The sequence below is a fragment of the Miniopterus natalensis genome, chromosome 3 (genome assembly GCF_054644295.1).
Source record: "Miniopterus natalensis isolate mMinNat1 chromosome 3, mMinNat1.hap1, whole genome shotgun sequence".
In the NCBI taxonomy this organism is placed as follows: Eukaryota; Metazoa; Chordata; class Mammalia; order Chiroptera; family Miniopteridae; genus Miniopterus; species Miniopterus natalensis.
In genome coordinates, this window is record NC_142083.1 from 87,955,466 (window position 1) to 87,971,467 (window position 16,002).

At 45.6% G+C, this 16,002-nt stretch overlaps 1 protein-coding gene across 1 annotated transcript in view; it reads right to left on the reverse strand.

Annotated features, from left to right (window-relative positions):
• Nucleotides 1–224: 224 nt before the first annotated feature.
• The window catches only part of HAPSTR1 (HUWE1 associated protein modifying stress responses), a 44,223-nt gene continuing 28,445 nt past the window's right edge, over nt 225–16,002 (reverse strand). The window contains exon 4 of the mRNA XM_087815653.1: nt 225–659. Coding sequence (XP_087671779.1) covers nt 637–659 — 23 coding nt within the window. The 3' untranslated portion in view covers nt 225–636. The remainder of the gene's footprint in view (nt 660–16,002) is intronic.

The following is a 16,002-nucleotide window of genomic DNA, read 5'->3' on the forward strand; positions in this document are numbered from 1 at the left end:
GCTTCTCTCTGCTGTGCAGCTTGCATGAGAGGTCCCTGCGTAGAAATGGCTACTAGGCTCTGTTTTTTAAAATTTGAGCCCAGTTAGCCACCAAGAGCCCTTCTTAGTAGGTGCCTTCTTTCTCAGTGTTCACATGATTGTCACAGGTCATTTTGTGGTGGAGAAGAGAAGGTGTTAATGTAACACCACTGATTTGTACACTTAAAAATGGTCAAAACAGTGCATTTTATGTGATATGTATTTCACCACAAATTTTTAAATGTATAATGTAATATGCAAAAACATTAAATTGTACTTTCAACGTGTTAAGTATATGGTATGTAAATTATATCTGAATAAAGCTGTAAAAAAAAAAAAATCTACTGTGGGTGTCATATAAGCTATATATGCCACTGAGTGGTGTTACCCTATTTTATAAAAGAGGAAACAGAGGCTCAGAGAGATGAAGTGACTTATTGAAGGTCACACAGCTGTTCAGAGGCAGCATCTGGCTTCCAGGTCAGGTCTGTGGGTCCACACTAACATGAGGTCCCCTTCTGCTCTGCCATTCTGCAGCCTTCAGCTCCTGCTGTGGCCCCTCCCTTGGTTGCTCAGGGAAAGAAGACGACTGACAGAGACCTTCACGGCGGGGGCCGGTCAGACAGCACTCCACAGCTCACCTGCGGGAGAGAGTGGGCATTAAGGGAGAGGAAGGTGACTGCACTTAGGAAATGCTGTCGGCAATGAGAGTGTATGCACATCCTGGGCCCAGGCTAGAGAGCTCTGCTCTGCTCCAGCAAGACACCTCCGACGTGCTTAGACATGACTCACCTGGGCATTAGACATGCCTGACCCTAGTTCCATCAGCCCCGAACAGGGCACAGTGAGAGTCCAAGCCGCCGAGAATTCAGGAGACCCTTGGCACTTGAATTCCTGTTCACAAACCTGGTCCAGTGAGAGACGGGAAAGCCCATGGTACACAGTAGTAACTCAATCCTGAGGTAGCTTTTGGAGTCCTGACCATACCCACAGGCCACTGTCACTGTGTTATCCAGAGCCCAAAACAATGGGCCTCAAATGGATCACCAGAGGCTGAGTTAAGTCCAGGAACCTCCAGCTTTAACAAGCCCACCCCACCCCTCCGTGATCCTTCGGGGCTCTGAGGCCCACACTAGGAGCACTGCTCAAAGTTCTCACTCCTGATTACTGGCTCATGTTGGCCAGAGACAGAGAGAGGTGGAGTTAATGAGAGAGAGACACACAGACATGAAGAAGGGGACAGGCCAGTGGGTCCAAATAGCCTGTGTCCCCCAGGGGAGATTTGGGGATGTCTGGAGACCTTCTGTGTCATCGAAACTGGGGAGCAGGTGCTATTAGCATCTAATGGGTGGTGGCCAGGGAAGCTGTTAAATATCCTACAGCGCATAGGATATCCAGCCCCAGTGTCAATATTGCTGAAGTGGAGACAGAGAAGAGGTAGAAACAGAATGACAGACACGGACACAGGAACTGGCATCATCTGAAGCAAACAAAACCAGGAAGGAACTAGGGGTAGGGGAATGGGGGGGGGGGGGAGAAGGGATAGGGAGGAGAAATGGGGGCAGGGACGGGGAGGGGGAGAGAGCTGGCAAGCAGGGAGGGAATAGGAGAAAGGGGGAGGAGGAGGAATGTGGGAGGGCTTGGGGAGAAGAGCTGAGAGAGGATGGACTGAGGGAAGGGGATGGGGGGTGGGAGGGAAAGGATACAGTTGGAGGCCCCACCTGATGCAAGTTCCAAATTTAATAGACTAAGATTTTAAAGATTTGAATAATAATAAAATGTCTGTGCTTCGAAAGAATATTTTAGCTGTGTCCATCCCAAAGGCTGGCAGAGCTCCACCTGGAGCCTGCAGAGAAGGCAAATGGGCCCAATTCAGCCACCAGAGGGGAGGGGAGAAAAAGAGACCCAGGAAGGGGTGGGCTTCAATCAGCCTTAGGGAAAAATTTAATCATTTCTTTTTTATATATATAAACACATCTTTATTGATTTCAGAGAGAGAGGAACATCAATGATGAGAGAGTCATTGATCGGCTGCCTCCTGCAGGTCCCGGACTGGGGATGGAGCCCGCAACCGGGGCACGTGCCCTGGCCAGGAATCGAACCCCGATCACCTGGATGCTAGGTTGATGCTCAACCACTGAGCCATGTGGGCAAGGCAAAATTTTAATAATTTTTAATGAATAAGCCTCTAGGTGTTGAAAAGGTGTGTTTGTTCTGCTTCCAAAGGCTTTCGGAGCACGTTTCTGGTCACATACTCAGCAGACTCCCCAGAAAGCCCATTTGCAAACCCCCACCAGTCCCCAGGCGCAGGGCTGAGCTCTGTGCAAGACGCATGGAATGGACCCTCCTTCCCTTCACTCAGAAGGAGCCGGCCCTTGGTTTTGACCTTCTGGCCTCCAGAACGGTGGGAAAAAGTTTCTGTGGTCTCAGCCACCCAGTGTGTGGCACTTTGTCGCAGCAGCCCTAGGAAGCCAGTACCAAACGTTTCCAGGAAAGAGAAGGTGAGAAGTGGCCCCCACGCGCACTCATTGCCCACGTGCTGAAGTCACATCAACGCCAACAGCCAACTCAATTCTCGACCCTGGAGGCACAGCACTCTTTCTGTTTGAACTTCAATTCTGTTCTTGACTCCTGACTGGGTAAACTGTCCTCGGAAACTCTCTTGGTTTTTACTCCTTGATCCACCCATCTCCTCCCGAATCCTCAATGGTCTCCCAGCAAGGCGCAGGCTGAGGTGTCTAACCCATGTGCCCTGTGGACCATAACTTCTTAGATTTTACTTTTGCCCAATTACTAGGCATGCTTCATAACAACCGAAGAACTTTCCATGAGTAGGGATGGGTGCCTCATCAAGCAGATTAAATGGATTCAGGATCTATCTTCCGGGGAAGGGCAGCTGACCTTGATATGAATTAGCCTGAAAAAATAATCAGATGTAAATCAAGAATAAGAGAGACTTAATTTTTTCTTAACTTTAAGGGAAACATGGTTATCTCAGAAAATGAAGCCAATGATCCTCCTGGGCCCCAGAATTCAAACGGTGTTTATAAACATGTAATTCAGCTACTATTTGGATTAAATGGGCCTATGAGCTAACTGGGGACATGTTATCATTTTACTATTTCCTTCAGAGAAAATATTTTCCAATTTACATATCAAACAACTCAATGGGCTTTTAAAGTAAGACCTGTTTTAAAGTTGGAGCTATCTGTACAGCTGTTTCTCTACAGTTCTACAAAAATATTTTTTTTCTTTACTATGAAATTGAGTTAACACGTAAAATACTGCTTTATGTCATAATAAAAATATGATGGTTTTTTTTGCCCAGCCAGCATGGCTCAGCAGTTGAGCATTGACCTAGGATCCAGAAAATTGAGGTTCAATTCCCGGTCAGGGCACATGCCCAGGTTTTGGGTTCGATCCTTAGTTGGGGGCGTGCAAGAGGCAATCGATCAATGACTCTCTCACCATTAATGTTTCTGTCTGTCTCTCCCTCTCCCTTCCTCTCTCTGAAATCAATAAAGATTTTTTTTTTAATATGATGGTTTTTAAAAATTGTATAAATGTAGAGTAGTATCAGAAATTATCTTCCTCCCAAATGTTATATCTCATATTTTAAAATTTTGTGTGTGTTTGTTTAAACATTAAAGAGTAATGTTTAGCTTGGCCATCATGGCTCAGCGGTTGAGCATCAGCCTATGATCCAGGAGGTCACTGGTTCAATTCCCAGTCAGGACACATGCCTGGGTTTCGGGCCTTGATCCCCAGTAGGGGGCATACAGGAGGCAGCCGATCAATGACACTCATCATTGTTGTTTCTATCTCTCTCCCCTTCTCCCTGAAATCAATAAAGATATATATTCAAATATATATATAAACATTGGTCTTTTTTTACTATATATATTTTTATCCTCTGGTGAGGGTATGCTTATTGACCTTTTAGAGAGAGAGGGAGAGAAAGAGAGAAAAAAATCCATGTGAGAGAGAGACCTCAATCGGCTGCCCCCTCCCCCACCACCCAAACCTACCCTCCAGCCCCCACCCCCAGAGCATGCTCTGGGACAGGCTGGGCCTGTGCCCTGACCAGGAAGCAAACCCCACATCCTGGAGCATTGGAGAGTGCTTCAACCAACCCCGCCACACCAGCCAGGGCAACGAATAATGTTTAATGTCTCTTTCCTTTCATTCATTGATAATAAACCTTGTGACAATTTTCTTTTTCTTTTTTTTTAATATATCTTTATTCATTTCAGAGAGAGGAAGGGAGAGGGAGAGAGATAGAAACATCAATGACGAGAGAGTCATTGATTGGCTGCAACCGGGCATGTGCCCTGAGCAGGAATCGAACCCTGATCTCCTGGATCCTAGGTTGATGCTCAACTGCTGAGCCACGCCCAGCTGGGCCCTTGTAACAATTTTTTCCTTCAGTTTTACTATCCTTGCTCTCTTTCCCTTAGGGTTCCTTAGGAATGGAGGTTTTCCCTCTTTAGACGGACAATGTTTTACAGAATCAGAGAACTTGAGATCTTAGAAACTATTGAGTCAACAAGCGTTAATTGGATATTGAATATTTGCTAAATGGACCAGCCATACGCTACAAAGCACAAGGTTGGACTGGGGCCATGGGCTCCTGGCAAACGTTCCAGCATGTTTGCCCAAACAGAAAAGGCCCGGAAAAGAGTGCATCTACCTTGTTTTGAAAGGCTGAGTTTCAACTGCAGGACAATTGAGCTTGTGTTTATAAACCCAGCTATTTAAAAGGATGCGTGACTTATCTTCCAGTTAAAATACCACGCCAATGTGTAAGGCTGAGATCTGTCAGCTAACGCCAGTAAACAGGAGAACAGAAGTGCTCAAACGAAATCATTTCTAGTTGAATTAGTTGTTTATGATAATACTGTTTTCTTTTTTGCAACTGTTTGGAACCAAAAAACCAACAACAAAAAACGCACACACAATCTTGATAACTCTTCTTTTCAGAAGAACTCCCCTCTAGAATTCTCCCTGGGGATGAGGGACAGTTACTATCATTAGATGCTAGAGAAGCTACTAAGAAGACATTACTGAGTGTTTATAATGTGCTAGCTATTGGGATACGCAGGCTGTGCCCAGTATCTCATTTAAACTTCCTAAGAAATATCTGAGGTCATGCATTTATTAGAACTAAGTTCAATTACAAGTTCACCAAGACCCAAAATGACAGTGGCCTATATAAGGTAGAAGTTCACTTTTCTGTCATATAGAAATCTGACATAAAGTGGTCCAGGGCTGGGGTGGCAACTCCCTGGTGTCATATTCTGCCTTACTGGTCTGCTATGAGTGCCCTCCATTCTCCAGTCCTCATGGTCCATACGGCTGCTCCACCTCCAGCCATTACCCCTGCAACCCAGCCCAGGGGAAGGAGGAGAGGGGAGAAGACAAGCAGCCTCCAGAAGCTTCCCACACCACTTTTACCTACGTCCCACTGGCCAGAACTTGGTCACATGGCTACACAAAGCTGCAAGGGAGGTTGAGGAATAGAGTCATTATTTGGTGTAGCCACGTGCCCAGCTAAACTCGGAGGAGAAAGGATCTCCGGATATAATGAGCAGTCTTTGCCGCAGGTAAGATTCTATCGTTAATCCTGCTTTACAGATGAGAAAACTTAGAAGATAGTAACTCAATCAAGGTCACAGAATTAATAAGTAATGAGCTAAGATTTACAAAGCCTATTTTTTGATGTTTTTTTCTCATGCACCTTGCATCAGTAAGGTATTAGGCTTTAATTCCTGTATGTTGCTCAGAAGAGAGAAATTATACAAACACAGTGCATTTAGAATTTTATCTTTTTAAGCTCAGATCACTACTTATTTTATCAAATAGAAATTTTAGAAGGACAGCTATCTGTGTGACAGAGAACAGTGTGGACACTAACAACAAATAGGGTTTCCGTTTTCTCCAGGAAATGTGAACAAATGGGCCAGCCCTGGTCACACCCCAGAGGGGCTGTGAGCACAGGTCAGTCTTCCCACTCCATCCAGGGCTCACTGTGGCTTTGGAATGAGCACCTTATACCCTTCACAGAAACTAACCTAAAATGGGCTGCAGACCTAAACTTAAAATGTGAAATTATAAAACTCCTAGAAGATAACATAGAAGAAACCTAGACAGATGAACTTGAGTACAGCAATGACCTTTTAGGCACAACACCAAAGGCACAATCCATGAAACGAAATTATTGATAAGCTGGGCTTCATTAAAATTTAAAACTTCTACTCCTATGGAAAACAATGTCAAGAGAATTAAAGGATAAGCCAGGTAAGCCACAGACTGGGAGAAAATATTTGCAAAAGATACATGCAATAAAGGAATGTTATTCAAAATATATAAGGAACTCTCAAAACTCAACAATAAGTAACAACCTGATTAAAAAATGAGTGAAAGGATTAATAATCACCTCATCAAATATACACAGATGGCAAATAAGCATGAGTAGATGCTCCACACCATATGTCATCAGGAAATGCAAATTAAAACAACAGTAAGATACCACTACACACCTATTAGAATGGCCAAAATCTGGAACACTGACAACATTAAATGTTGGCAAGGATGTGGAGCAACAGGAACTCTCATTCATTGCTGGTAGGATTGCAAAATGGTGCAGCCACTTTGGAAAATAGTCTGGCAGTTTCTTATAAAACTAAACAAACTCCTACCATATAATCCAGCAATCTGGCTCTGTGGTATTTACCCAAAGAAGCTGAACACTATGTCCCCACAGTAACCTGCACATGGATGATTGTAACAGCTTTAGTCATAAACTAAATGTTCCAGACAAGGGAATATTATTTAGCACAAAAAAGAAATGAGCTATCAAGCCATGAGAAGACATAAAGGACCCTTACTGGATATTACTAAGTGAAAAAAGCCAGTCTGAAAAGGGTATATACTGGATGATTCCAACTCTGTGGCATTATGAAAAAGGTAAAATTTGGAGATAGTTAAAATATCAGTGGTTGCCAGGAATTGAGGCAGAGAGAGGAATGAGTGGGCGGAGCACAGAGGATTTTTAGGGCAGCAAAAATACTCTGACACCATAACGATGAATACATGTCATTAACATTTGTCCAGTCCCCAGAATGTACACCAAGAGCGAACCCTAATGCAAGCTATGGGCTCCGGGTGAAAATGACGCGTCCTTGCAGGTTCATCCTACTGTGACAAATGCACCACTCCAGTGGAGGATGCTGAAAATGGAGCAGGCTGGGCATGTGTGGGGGCAGGGGATCTATGAACAATCTCTGTACCTCTTTGCAATTCTGCTGTGACCCTAAAACTGCTCTAAAAAGTCTTAACATACAGTCAAGGAGCCTCCTAAAATTTACCTATGTGTATGTTTCTAGGAGGGTCAAAGGCCCTGTACCAAGCCCCCGCCCCCTTAATATCAGCAGTCTGGGTTGATGGCTCTCAAATGTCAGCATGATCCAGAATGACCTGGGGAGCGCGGTAGAATTCTGGATACTCAGCAACCCTGCTCCCCCCAGCAAGGCCTGATGGGGGGGGGGGGGGGGGGTCCAGGATCTTTGTTATTAAGCCTCCTACCAGATGACAGTGGTGCAGGTCCCAAGACCACACTGAAGGAACACCTCCCCCCAGGCATCTTGATGTAAGGCTTCTTGAAGGGTATTTGTCGCACTGACATTCTCAGAGGCTTCCAGAAAACAAGCTGCCTGCCCGGGTGCTGGCGCCCTGTCTGGGAGGCCGCAAAGGACAGCTGCCCTGTGGGCCGGGAGCCTCTAGGTGGCAGTGCCCAGCCAGAAACGAGCCAGCGAGGCCCAGGGAGGCAGAGAGCAGCTCAGGGCCACCAACCCACCTCCTGCCCCAGTGGCTCACACGGTGGCGGGACACGCAGATAGGTGTCCACCGAGTGATGCGTGAATGAACAAACGCACGAACAATCACTGGAGGGTCTGAGATTCTCAATAACGATGGTAACTAACATGTATTGAAAACTTGCTGCTTGGCACTCTTCTACCCAAATTAGGATCACGCTGCCTATATTTCTCATTCTGTTCTTAGTTTTTCCCCATTTCCTGAAATTCTCTTCAAAAGTATGCATTATGAAGACATTATAATTTTCCACCTAATGAGGCTGATGTGTTTAATCAGTCCCTTAGCATAGGTTTTTAAATTGTTTTTCTTTCTGTCTTCTGCTCCAAATGCTACTGCATTTCATATTGTTACATAAGAATCAGTTTCCACACCTCTCATTGGTATCAATGTTTAGAAAAGGACTTTATACAATCAAAAGGGGGGACCGCTTTTTGTTTGATTGTTTTTGTTGTTTTGCATTGATTTCAGAGAGAAGGGAGAGAGAGAAACATAAATGATGAGAGGGGGTCATTGAGGGGCTGCCTCCCACGTGTCCCCTATTGGGGATCGGGCCCAAACCCCCTGCATGTGCCCTGACTGGGACTCGAACTGCGACTTCCTGGTTCGTGGGGCGGCTCAACCACTGAGCCGCACCAGCCGGGCAAGGCAGGGCCATTTTTAAAGATCTTAATATATATGGTCAACTTATTTTTCAAATTGTGGTAACACTTTGCCCTCTCGGGAGCAGCACGAGCGAAGGGACACCATCTCAGACCTCCCCGCACAAAGCCCACTTATCAGTTCAAAGTTGTATTCAAAACACAGTATCTCCTGAAACTTTGAATTTCACAAGGCAAGGTTGAATCTTTTCATCAAAAATTGATTGGTCATTTGTATTTCTGTTTCTGAATCTCTTTTATTTCTCCTTTTTGGCATATTACTTTCTTATTCACATGTATATCTCCCACTGCGGGCATGTGCGTGTGCATAGTAGGGACATTAAATTTGTCATACTCCCTTTCTCCTTTCAATTTTGTTTATATTGGTGAAGTTTAGATTTATACTCATAATCGTTTTTATTTTTAAAAATACTGCCCATTACCTTTATGCTTATAAAGTTAAATATTCACATATATTTTCCTCCCGTTTTTAATCATTTGTTTCACATTTAACTCTTTAACCTGGGAACATGAGACGATGCTCTAACAATTTTTCCCCCAAATAGTCCATTTTCCTGACAACATTTGTTGAATAATCCATCCCTTCCCTGTCACTTTGCTGTTTCCTGATGGAACACCAAGTTCTTACAGAGACCAGGGTATTTTCTAGTGTCGACCCTGTTTTAGTATTGGTGCTAATGCCTAACCTTTAATTATTGCTGCTTTATGTTTTAATTTCTGTATTTTATTTCAAAATCTCCTTAGCTGTTCTCAGTTGCGAATTCTTTTAGCTGAACCTAAATACTTCTGACTTATTTCCAAAAATCCCTTTGGACTTTTATCAGAACTATAAATTCAACTATAAGTTAATCTGGGAAGAATCAACACGGAGAGAAAAAAATGGGCACTTGAAGACAGTGTTGGAGGTTGAAGAAATCGACCTTTTAGGAAGGCAACTGGATGTATGCTTTGACCCAGAATTTCCACTTTTTGGTACCTAGAAATCTCACAGATACACAAAAAAGATGTTCACTGCACTACTTTTTGCAACAAACAACACAGAAATAAGCACATCACATAGATGGGCTAATAAATTATGGTATAGCCAAATCTGAAACCCTGGCAGCAGGCTGGCTCTCGACTTCATGTTAAATGAAGGAAAGCACACTGCTAAACAAATGCCTACAGGATGACTCCATCACTGTTTGTTGTTTTTAGTTTAAATGCATTTTATTTTTACACAACCTACATGACATGTTTTTTCTTAAAGACAATGTCTCTGCTCCAAATAAATCAAGGTAGAGTAGACGTGGGCAAATGCTTTCTGTTAAGGACCAGATAGTAAATATTTTGGGCTTTGTGAACCATAAGGTCTCTGTCACTGTCAATATGTGAACAAATGAGTGTAAATAAATTTTATTTACAAAACAGGCAGTGGGATGAATTTGGTCCTCAGGCTCTAGGTTGCTGACTCCTGGTCCAGAAAGAAAATTACCAAAATTTGTGGTTCGGTTGGACCGTGGTCCTGATATGCCAGTTGTGGGTTCAATCCTCGGTAGGGCACATATAAGAATCAACCAATGAATGCATAAATAAGTGGAACAACGGATCCTCTCTCTCCTCTCTCTTTGCTCTCTCTCCCCCCCCCTTCATCTCTCTCCAAAAATCAATCAATAAAAATTTTTTTAAAAAAAGAATGAAGGCTTTATTTTTTTAAAAAAAGAAAGAAAAAGAAAATTACCAAAATTATATCAGAGATTGCCTCTGGGAAAGAACCAGAATTGGGGCTTGGGGGATAAAAGGGGCTATTAACTCTATCTCTTTTATCAATAAATAAATACATATAGTGCTTACTATATGGCAAATGCTATTCTAACTATAAATATTAAGTAATTCATTTCAGCCTCCTAACAACAACTTGAAATAGAAACTATCATTATCCACATCTTCCTGAGGCACAGGAAGGTTAAAAGTAGGTTTGCTAGAGGCCACACACTCATCAGTGGTGGAACCAGGATTCAAATCCAGGAGCCTGAGCCAAAGATTGCACATCAGCATTACTTTTTTAGTCCTGCTGTTTTTTCTTTTTTTAAATAGTGCTTTAATATTCTAAACCAGCCACTTTAATCAAAAATTCCATTTTTATACTAAAGAAAAAGCATAAGTGGGAAAAGAAGCCATTTTCTCTTTATGCTGAAACCATGAAGCACCACCATTTAACTGGAATCATAAAGAACCAAGTTAATCACATAAATGATGCCCAGGGCCATGCTTCCCACTGGGTCACAAGTCCCACAGAAGCAAGCCCAGGGCCTTGATCAGATATGGAGAGTTACACAGAAGCAGAGTCCAGATTTTAAAGGCCCTAAGCTTGAGTCCCAGCTGGGCATCTCCAGACAAGTGACACAACCTCTCTGAGCAACAGCTTGTCCAGTGGCAAAATAGGCACATACATACACATGCCTTAGGGGTTGTCATAGCCAGGCAATGGGATTTGCATGCAGAGCACTCAAGACACAGTTGAGAAATGGAGATTACATAAATTCCTGCACAATTGGAGGACTTCCTGTTTGTCTCAGAGAAGCCAGAGCCTGCTTTGCCCACAATGATGGTTTCATCTCCTGCCAAAGGCTAAGAGAAGGATTATAGCCACAAGGGCGACTTCAGAGGCAAAGCCCTAATGGGCAGGCCCAAGGCACCACCAGAACCCCATCTGATACAATCTGGGAATGGAGGGAGTAGGGGGTGGGTGAGCAGGGTCTAAACCCTGAGAGTAAGTATCTGAAGTTATACTTCACTGATTCCTGAGTATCCCAACCCAGGAGACCCAAATCCAGAGTTGATGAGGGCCCATTTTAGAGGTGGGCAAATCAAGGCCCAGAAAGTCGCATGGCTGGTTCGGAAGGAGCCTGGAAAGGCATCTGCCCATTCCTCCAGCTGTTCAGACCCAACAGAGACGCCAAAGCTAGCTCCATCCACAGAATGTGCTGGCTGGGCCAACAGGGTCTCTTTAGACACAAGAATTAAAGTCCTTAAATGGAGTGCACTCTGCAATTCACTGTCATCTCCAGGCTGCCAGCTTCAGTCATGTATCTGACCCCATCAGCATCAGTGCGCCACCCCCCTCACCCCATCCCTTGCGGGGAGTTTTCACAGGGGTATTACCCATTTGATAGGAAAAGCAACGAAGGCCCAGACCAGGCAGCAAGTTCAAGATTAGAGTAAGGCCTGGCAGTGTGGGTCCTTCCAAAATGACCTAGCAACTGCATCAGACATGGGGGAAAGGTGCTCCTTAGGGGAAGAGGACTGTGGGATCTGGCAGCAGACTTCTTGGGTTCAAACCCTAACTCTGGATTTCTGGAGCCATTCATTACCAGGGACCCCCCTTCCCCGACAAGCCCTGTCCTGGAAGGACGGTCCCTTTAAGGCTTTGGAAATGGCCCAGCCATTTCCTTGGAGCTGACTCGGACACATTTGTCTTCCAAATTCCAGGCCCAAGCAGGAAGTGAGTCACCACAGAAGAATGCAAGACTCCCAGCCTTAGGCAGGCTCTCGGGGCCAACCACAGGGCCTCCTGTGGGTGTCAGGCCTTTGCGGGGTGTATAACTGATTTGTAGGTGGGGGAACAAGATTTCAGCATCTACTTGCATTAGTAAATGGTGTGCAACTAGAGAAAGTCTTAAATCCAAGTTCATCTGAGTTGACCAGTCAAGAAGGTCATAGGAGCATCTTTTGGTCACTGGACAAGACAGGGCCCCAAACGAGAGCTTATTGAACACACACTCAATCCAGCTAAATGATTTACGTGTCCAAAACCCTATGAGGCAGTTACTTTTGTCATCCCTACTTCTCAGATGAGCAAACTGAGGCTCAGGTTAAGGTAACTTGCCCTAGGTCCTGCCACCCCAACACTCCCCAGTCCTCTTGAATTTGAAGCCACAGATCTGGGTTCAGACCCTGGTTTGGCTGCCCCCTTAACCTTTCAGTGCCTCTGTCTTCTCATCTGTAAAATGGGGTCCCCTCATCCCTTCAAAAACTATTTACTGAACATCTACTCAGTGACAGGCACAAAGACAGGTTAAAGAGCAAACACAGACTCCAGGAAATGTTCACCAAAACAAAAGTATACCAAAATAAAATCACAAGACATAATGAAAAACAAAGGGCAGAGAGAAAAATGCAGGTGAGGAGTCTGAGAAGACGACATGTTAGACGAACAGAAATGAGTAAAGAAGTGGACAGCCTTTTCAAAAAGTGGGCAGAAGGGCATCCCAGGAGCAAGATATAAATCAAAAGAACTCCACACAGTATTCCTAAAGCTTGCAGCTGAGTAACTGTTAACCAGAAGCCTCTGGGGTTTCAGTGGGGTGGTCCCCAGACCTGCCGGATTATGCCTGGGGGGGGGAATCCTCACTGCTAGCACCCACTGAGATTGCCAGCCGGGGTGACAGCAGGCATGGCCCAGGCCTGGTCCTCCCCAGCCTGAGACAGCACCAGCTCCACACTTGGGTGCTGGAAATACCAACTACCCGCCCTCTGCGTTCAAGGGGCCTCCCGCAGTGCTGGGCTGTGAGCCTGTGCAAGGATGTAACTGTCAGCCAGTGACTCTACCGGCTTGCTACCCATGCCTAGGGATGTCACTGCTCTGGCTTCCACAGCCGGAAGTCCACTGCATGGCGGACTCAGCAGTCAGGAGTCTATTTAAAACAGGATTTCATTGGGATGCTTTTATCTCCGGAGGTCAGGTCCCAGGCAGCTTCACAGGAGCCCACCTGTTGTCTTCATGTTGCGGCCACAAGCTGTCGGGAACAGGCCGTTCCTTCCCTTTGGGGTAGGTGTCGCCAAGGATAATCTTGGTGACATTCCCAGCACTTCCCCACCTCTTCCCACCTGGGAAGAGCCTCCGAATTACCAGCCTTTGGACAATTTGCCAACCACTTCAACTCCCCCTCCCCCCTTCCTCATCCCCATGGAAATATGAAGGAAATGCTATCTTGTAGCCAGGATTAAGAATTTAGTGCCGACCTCCAGTCAGGTGCCCTTAGACACTACCTCATTTCACTCTCACAAACAAACCTCTTTACAGACGAAGAAACTGAGGCAGTGGCTAAAGAACTTGCCAGGGTGGATTAGTGACACCGTAATCACGAGGCTCCAGGACTTGCAGGGACAGCAGCAGTGCGGGATCCACAAGAGCCTGTTGCATGCCCAGCCCCTGCACAGGGCAGTGGCCACAAAACCAGGCACTGAAACATCCATCTGGTCATCTGGTAAACAGAGACAACAGTACCTACCCAACAGCAGGATGAGCACCCAGGGCCTCTTTTTTCATTATTATTTTTAACCCCCACCCAAAGATTATTTTTTTCCATTGCTTTTTCGGGGGGGGGGGAGGAGAAACATCCATGAGAGAGACACATCGATTGGTTGCCTCCTGAACTTGCTCCCAATGGGGTGGGGGATTGAGCCTGCAACCGAAGTACATGGTCTGGTCACAATCGAACCCGGGACCCTTCAGTCTGAGGGCCAATGAGCTAACCACTAAGCAAAACCCGCCAGGGTGTGGATCTTTAGACCTTATGACAATACTCATTACATAATAAAAGATGCAGATCCGTGTAGGCTGGTCAGGGGAAGAGCTCCACCCTACTTTAACTGAAAACAAAAGTGCCCCTTAGAGTGTACACAGCCCCTTTTGTAGATTTTTCAGGAAAACACATATAGGTTGACGTAAGTAGATTTTTTAAAAGTGTACCCAGTAATTCTTTGACAAGATAGGGAGATGTGGGGTCTGATCTTTTGGAATTGCTCTTGTAACAGGATTCCAAGTAGAGCCGACATGCTCAAGGACCAAGGTTCTTCCTGTTTTCTGCTGTCCATCAACCTCAGCCTTGGCCCCTTTCCCTTGCAGCTGCAGGCCACACAACTCCAGGCTTGCGGGCACCCATGACGACATCCATGAAGAGACTGCTAAGGCAGGCTTTTCACTTTGAGCCTTTCTGCATTTTTCCCCAAGTGTATTTATCATCAACATGTCTTAAACAGAGGTAACCGGGTGGTCGGACTTAAGACCCATTTTTTATTCTTTAATTGGCCTTTTTTAAAAGATCCAAAAACCTTTGGATTTAATATGTGTAAACTAGAAGTCCAGGAATCTGTATTGTAAACCTTTACCACAGTGACAGCCCCACCAGGAGCAGAAGGCTCCACTCCTGGTGAGTCACCATTCACCTCGCCCTCGGGCTCTGTGGGTGTGAACTTCCTCCTGCCCACCACCCCCATGCCCTAGTCAGGTCCAGACTTCCTCAAAGCCTGAGGAACTAAAGGTGGATGGATGGGTGGCAGCCGGAAGGCAGGGGTGCAGATCTCTGACAGCTCCAGCTGCCCTCAGCCTCAGGGCCAGCTGAGGAAGCCCAGAGCCACTGGCCATCTGCCCAGAGCCAAAGCAACATTCCCCTCAGAATTCTCTGCAGAATGCACAGAAGGTCCTTGGACGGCGGTTCTCTACTGGAGGGGCTGGAAAAATGCCAGTGTTGGGTGGCACCACGGAGTCCCAGTTAGTTGGTCTGGGCACACTCTCACCATGGTTGATTCTGTGCAGGCAGGTTGAGAACCACAGAACTGGAGGGGAAAGGAAATGGGGAAACTGGCTAGTGTGGAACCCAGAAAGCTCCCCAACACTCTAAGGGAATTTTATCCAGCCAGATGGAGAATGAAGGGAACATAATCACTAACGTGAGCATTAACCATGTGCCAGCTGTCCTGGGTATCTTTTCAGCACACACCAGAGGCAGGGCTCACCTACACCTCACCAACCCTCAAGTCCTGCTCTTAACCACCATACCCTGCTTCCTGACAGACCGTGAGGGCCCACAAGGAAAAACAGGGACTTTTCATGAAAACCTAGAAAATTTCTTTAATCCACCTTGTATCTACTCATTCAAGAAATGTCCAAGTACAGTGGTACCTCAGTTTTTTAATGTAATCCATTCCAGAAGACCGAGTTCTGAAACGTTCGAAAACCAGGGATCAACAGCCAACAGCTAGGCCTCAGGATCTTGCCCTCAGCAGCAGCTGTGTGGCATGTTCAACTTCCAAGGCGTGTTTGAAAACCGAAGCATTTCCTTCTGGGTTTATGGTGTTCATAAACCAAAATGTTCGTCAACAGACACATTCGAAAACTGAGGTATCGCCTGGCCGGGCGTGGCTCAGTGGTTGAGCATCAACCTAGGATCCAGGCGATCGGGGTTTGATTCCCAGTGGGGCACATGCCCAGGTTGCGGGCTCGATCCCCAGTCGGGGACGTGCAGGAGGCAGCCGATCAATGACTCTCTCATCATTGATGTTTCTCTCTCTCTCCCCCCTCTCTTTTCCTCTCTCTGAAATCAATAAAGATATATTCAAAAAGAAAAAGAAAACTAGGTTCCACTGTGCTGCATTCCAGAGCAAGCCAGGTTTTCAAACTGGTAAT